This window comes from Triticum aestivum, chromosome 3D, assembly GCF_018294505.1.
Source record: "Triticum aestivum cultivar Chinese Spring chromosome 3D, IWGSC CS RefSeq v2.1, whole genome shotgun sequence".
Classification (NCBI taxonomy): domain Eukaryota; kingdom Viridiplantae; phylum Streptophyta; class Magnoliopsida; order Poales; family Poaceae; genus Triticum; species Triticum aestivum.
This window is the reverse complement of record NC_057802.1, coordinates 278,012,315-278,018,276: the sequence shown is the minus strand read 5'-3', so window position 1 is coordinate 278,018,276 and position 5,962 is coordinate 278,012,315. Positions and strand designations below refer to the sequence as shown.

General features: G+C 49.1%; 1 protein-coding gene across 1 annotated transcript; it reads left to right on the top strand.

Moving 5' to 3' along the window:
• Positions 1-2,178: 2,178 nt before the first annotated feature.
• On the top strand, positions 2,179-5,374 carry LOC123078415 (IQ domain-containing protein IQM1). The gene is made up of 8 exons (XM_044500917.1): positions 2,179-2,451; positions 2,723-3,227; positions 3,329-3,509; positions 3,602-3,690; positions 3,808-3,895; positions 4,009-4,146; positions 4,252-4,446; positions 4,534-5,374. Exons 2-8 carry the CDS (start codon positions 2,797-2,799, stop codon positions 5,068-5,070), a joined length of 1,659 nt encoding a protein of 552 aa, XP_044356852.1. The 5' UTR covers positions 2,179-2,451; positions 2,723-2,796; the 3' UTR covers positions 5,071-5,374.
• The last annotated feature ends 588 nt before the right edge of the window (positions 5,375-5,962 follow it).

Genomic DNA, 5,962 nt, shown 5'->3' with positions numbered 1-5,962 from the left:
GATATAATTTGGAAAAGAAGCAATTAAATTACGGTGAAATTACGCTCTCCAGGTTGTTATGGCACACACGGTTGGTAAAACACAAACGTTTGTGATATGCACCATAATCCGAGACAGTTCACAGAGAGGAAACGTGTGCAAGCATGCACACAGTTGACGTTTGCAAAGCGTGTGCGATGTCAGACAATATCACAAACGGTGCAGGGAAACTAAACGTTTGTGTTAGTTGCCTTATCGTACACGATTCGCAACCATGAACTGTTTCTGATGAAGTATGCATCGTAAATGTTGCACCACAGAATAGCGTGTGCGATAGTTGTCGTGTACGACGATGTTACAACGGTCTGACGTTTCGTGATCCTGTCTGACACTCGTACGACGATTAGCTAATCTTCTTAACGGTGAACCGTTTGTGATGGGTCGCGCATCATACACGTTCTATAATAGTGAACCGTTTGTGATGGGCCGCGCATCGTAAACGTAGCACCACAGAATACCGACTGTGATGGCAATGCGAGTAGAAACGAGTAGGAGTACTGTAGGGGCCCTATCCCCGACGGTTTCTGGGTCGTGTGGTAAGGACCTCCCTATCGCCCACACTCACTTGGCGACGGTTCCAAATGCCGTCGCGGAAAGGGGTTGAAAACCGTTTGTTTAGGACCGACGCGCACCAGTGGTGTATGATTAGTGCACGATTGAATCGGGGGCGTCACAGGTCTCAGCACAAAATCCTCTTCTACTCCCTCTATGCCAAAATATAAGTCGTATTTTGGTCTACATTTAGAAGAAGAAAAAGTCTTATATTTTGATACGGTGGGAGTAGTATGTTTATATACATTACCGAAGGATGTACCACTAGCAGGTGGATGTCGACATGGAGGGAGAGTCAGTTGTACGTCGTCAGCCAGTGAGATACGATGCAAATTAATTAGAATATGAATAATGTAGAGCAGCCGCGATGGACAAGGTCGGACCGTCTACGTCCATCATCGACCTCATGTCCACAAGCTACGGACATGTCATGGACTCCAACGATGAGTGCATGGGAGGCGGCAGGACCTCGAGTCCCAAGTAGGTTGGTCATGTCCCTTGTCGTACTCTTCCTCGTCGGCGACTGCACCTTCACTTCACGGGTGTAATCTTTGCTAGACATGGATATAGCCAACGCCGGAGAGGAACAACAAGGACTTGAAGGGCGGGCGCGGCCATAGTTTTAAACTAGGTTTAGGCCAGGTCATTTTGTTTGATGAAATATGTCGAAAATGTAATGAATGTGCTCTGGTTCAGATTAGAGAAAAACATCTGGTTTGCATGCAAATTTATCATGTTTATGATCACATTTTTTATTTTAGTACTTCACATGGAAAAATCATTTGCTTTTGGTATTGTGTAGCAGTAAATTATGTATAGGACCAACTCATTTTATTTTGGTATTATGTACCTATACTTAAAATATGCATGATCAACTTATTTGCTCTCTTATGCTTGTTTTTTGAAAACAGTGTACTTGTCTTCATCACAATGTAGTGCAATTGTCCTGTTGCGGCGCAGGGAAGCGTGCGAGTAGTATTCTTGTATATATATATATATATTCCTGAGCGATGTACAGCACTAGCCCTAGCACGTGGATGTCGACACGGAGGAGGAGTCAGCCGTACGTCGTTAGCCAGTGAGATATCGTACGACGCAAATTAATTAGCGTCTCAATAATGCAGCGGAAGTACTTCGCGGACGACGTTTTGCTGAACGATACATGCACGACAGCTAATCCCACCGCATGCTGCTGTCTAGACTAGCAAATGGATGGTGCGATGGGCATGTCGTGCATGTTTCGGCTGGCCTAGTGTCGTCCGTGTAGCAGTGCTCATAATGCAGAGCAGCCTCTATGGCTGGCAGGTTGGCAGTAGATAGCAGCCTGGAATTAGTTACGATGGGTACCTTACCTGCAACGCTGTCCTGGTAAAACCAGAAGGATTCCGAAGCAGAAGCGCGTGAAAACGAAGCCGAAGACGCTGTTTTCTTGGACTGTCGCTGTCATTCGCTCAGTAGGGGTCATTTACTCCCTCCCTCCAAGTTATTGAACGCGGCCATCAACAGCAACAACAAGAGAAAAGAAATGAAAGGAAAATTTTAAGCGTGGGAAGTCCGGCACGCACGCGGCCGCGTCTACGCGGATCCTTCGTCTCGTCTCGTCTCCGCTCGTGCCAGCGACGACCGGTCAGCCACAGCCGGTCTTCCGCCTCCGTCCGTCCTCCTCTGCATCTAACTTGGACTTGTGCTCCCCTCGGCAACCGCAACCCCGTCCCCCGCCCCCACGCCGCTCCTCCTACTCCTAGTATATAGCTGCGCAATCCCTAACCTTAACTCCCATCCATCGCCTCTTCCCCTGCTTCTTCCACCTTCCCGCTCTCTGCTCCACTTCATCTGCTGCGCCCCGCCCATCCATCCTTGGTACGTACGTTCACCATCTACTAGTTCTAGCTCTAGTTCTAGTTGATTGTTGCTCTTCTTCTCCGTGAACTTGGCCATGCTTCTTCATGGAGCTTGTCATGTCATGGTTAAACAGAGCTGCATGTTTGTTATTTTCTTCCTTCAGTCTTTCGGTTAAAAGAGCGGGTCATGATGTTTAGCTCGGCTGTGCTTTCATAGCCCAACACCTACCAAACCAATTTGTTTCCCATGACATGATGAGCTTATCTCCTTCTGTGATTTGCCCTTGCAGAAACATCAAGTTGACCCTCTGGCTGGGCCACAGCGGTTGCAGAGACAACAAGTCTCCTCCACAAAAGGGGTGAGATGTCCTCGCTGAGGCCGCTCAACACGGAACCAAGTTTTCTCCACTCCCCGAAGCTGCAGAGCCCGAGGGATGCCTGCGCCGCGCCGCTGAGGTCGCCGTCGCCGAGGGTCGTCGCCGGCCCGCCAAAGAAGAGGATGGCGCGCGCCGGAGGCCTCCTCGAGAGGTCGCTCAGCTTCAAGAACTGGGAGGCGGAGGTTGGCGCCGATGAGCCAGAGGCGGCGACCCGGTCCATCAACGGCGCGCGCCCCGGGACCCTCCTGCTCCACAGCCCCGGAAGCAAGCAGCAGCAGTCGCCGTCCAAGGCGCACTTCGTCTCTCCAAGGCCTCAGGCCGAGCTGGACGACGCGGCCACCAAGGTCCAGAAGCTCTTCAAGGGCCACCGGACCCGGAGGAACCTCGCGGACTGCGCCATTGTCGTGGAGGAGCTCTGGTAAGTAACTCCCCTGCATCTTCATCTGCATCTGCATGCATGTTGATTGGAGTACATCGTGCCTGACCAAAACAATTTCAACGTTGAAATTATTCATTCAGGTGGAAGGCCTACGATTCCGCATCACTCAACATCAAGTCCATCTCCTTCTTTGACGAGGCCAAGCAGGAGACGGCTGCTTCCCGCTGGTCAAGGGCTGGGAAGAGGATTGCCAAGGTCGGCAAGGGGCTCTCCAAAGACGAGAAGGCCCAGAAACTGGCACTGCAGCATTGGCTCGAAGCTGTAAGCTTCTCCCTCCATGCCTTCTCCTTTGGTTTCCACAAAATCATACAGTAAGTTTTTATACTCAAGTCAAAATCTTTGTGATTCTTCAGATTGACCCGCGCCATCGCTACGGCCACAATTTGCACCTCTACTACGACATCTGGTCCGCGAGTTCCAGCACAGAGCCCTTCTTCTACTGGTAATTACCTTACTTGGTCCTGCTCATCTGAAACATGTTCCTAATCCTAGGGTGGGGTGCAATTACAGGGAGGTTTGCAGTGATCGTGACAGCGCGTTCCTTGTTTTGTATTTTCAGGCTGGATATCGGAGCCGGGAAAGACGTGCATCACCAAAAGTGTCCGAGAAGCAAGCTGTATTCCCAATTGATTATGTACCTCGGACCAGTAAGTGACATCCTCTTTTCTGTCTCAAGATAGACAGACCTCAAAGTTGAATCTTGCTTGTTCAAATTTCCAAGAGATTAATTGATCTGATTTGAATGTTACTTGAATCGCAGAACGAGAGGGCAAGGTATGAGGTTATTGTGGATCAAGGGAAGCTCATGTACAGGAGAAGCGGGCTTCTCGTAGAAACCACCGAGGATTCCAAATGGATATTTGTGCTGAGCACAACTAGATCACTATACATCGGGCAGGTACTACTTGGAGTGTTCCATCCTTTTCTTCTCTCTAGTTAAGCAGTCGTGCATTCTGTGCCATGATGAATCAGTCCTGACTGTAAATTGATCTCTTGTGAGCAGAAGAAGAAGGGTAAATTTCAGCACTCAAGTTTCCTGGCCGGGGCGGCGACAACCGCTGCCGGTAGGTTGGTTGCCAAAGATGGCATTCTTAAGGCAATATGGCCTTACAGCGGCCACTACCTCCCAACAGAGGAGAACTTCAGGGAGTTCATCAGTTTCTTGGAGGAGAACAATGTGGATCTAGCTAACGTCAAGGTAACTTACCACTCATACTAATACTTATATCGTCTTAATAACCACCAGGGATACCATATCTGATAAGCATTTGCAATTCATTTACAGAGGTGTTCCGTGGACGACGACGAGTACCCATCGTTCAAGAAGACCTCAGACGAGCCTACTGAAATGGAAGAACATGACGAGAAGCCCACCGAGGCGCAACATGATGGGACCCTCAACAGCTCGCAAATTGAACTGCCTGAGATGGACATCATCAAGGAAATGGTTGCCGAGGACAACGCGGAGACCGAGGCAGCAGCGACCAAGATGGCCAGTCTCCCATCCTTCAAATGGGCAACCGCTGCTGGCGCGCGGATCGGCTGTGTCCGCGACTACCCGGCTGATCTCCAGAGCATGGCTCTCGAGCATGTCAACCTGTCACCAAGAGTGGTGCCGTCTCCGAGCGCGAATCGGCTGCCCATCCCGTCACCTCGGCCCAGCCCCAAGATCAGGCTGTCTCCCCGGCTGCACTACATGGGCCTTCCTACCCCCACCGGCCGCCGGCTCCCGATCCCGAGCCCGGAAATCAGGAGGCAGCAGTTCATGGGCTTTCAGACACCGGAAGTGTCTCTCACTCTCCCCAAGCACAAGGCCAAGTGATTTTTCATGTCGCCATCTCGCGGCACCTATTACAAGGCTGCTGCTATTGAAGCTATAACAGCAGTTTTAGATATAGTTATTATAGCTAGATCAGAGATACTCACAATTTTGTTTCTTATGGTTGGTTCTTTGGTTCTGTTTCGTGTCACCGTTCTTTAGTATGTTCATCTTCTTATTTGACCTGAGGTGCGTCGGCTGTAGTGTAAAGTGTAGACTACAGCTGCCTAGCCTCAAACCACAACTCTGCAAATAAGCCATGTAACTTTCCAGCTTTGTTTTGATAATAAAAGGGTTGTTTTGTTCATCATGTTGATGTTGATGATGTTTATGTGTCTGAACCATTTATTTTATTGCATGCATTTGCAGCAGGAATGTAGGACACACTCTAATGTTATTCGATTGGAAGAACAAAAGAAAAACAGATTTGCTAAAATTAGCTATTGCACATCTAACTGTACCACCGTTGGATGAAAGCCCTCTTAAGATTCGTGCTTTCTTTTTCCAATGCGATTGCGTTGTTGTTTTCGTGTGGCCTATGGGCTGGCTTGTTGCCTGCAAAAGCAGACAGCAACTGAGGCGGGATGTCAGCTAGTTAAATGTCTGCCACTCGAACATGTAATTATATGACACATTTACCACACAACTGCAAGGGGTACAATGCAATGGCAAATGGGGTGACGTTGCATCTTTTTTTTTTGTCATTTTCCCATGAGAAACAACAATTAAGACAACCCCCCCCCCCCCCCCCCCACACACAACACACACACACAACCAAAGGAATGTTGTTTTTCTGCTTTCCATTTTAAAAAACCACCACGGGCCAGTTGCATGTCGGCGCAACTGCATTTGTTGTAACATGTGTATATGGTGTGCCTACCATGCAACCACGATG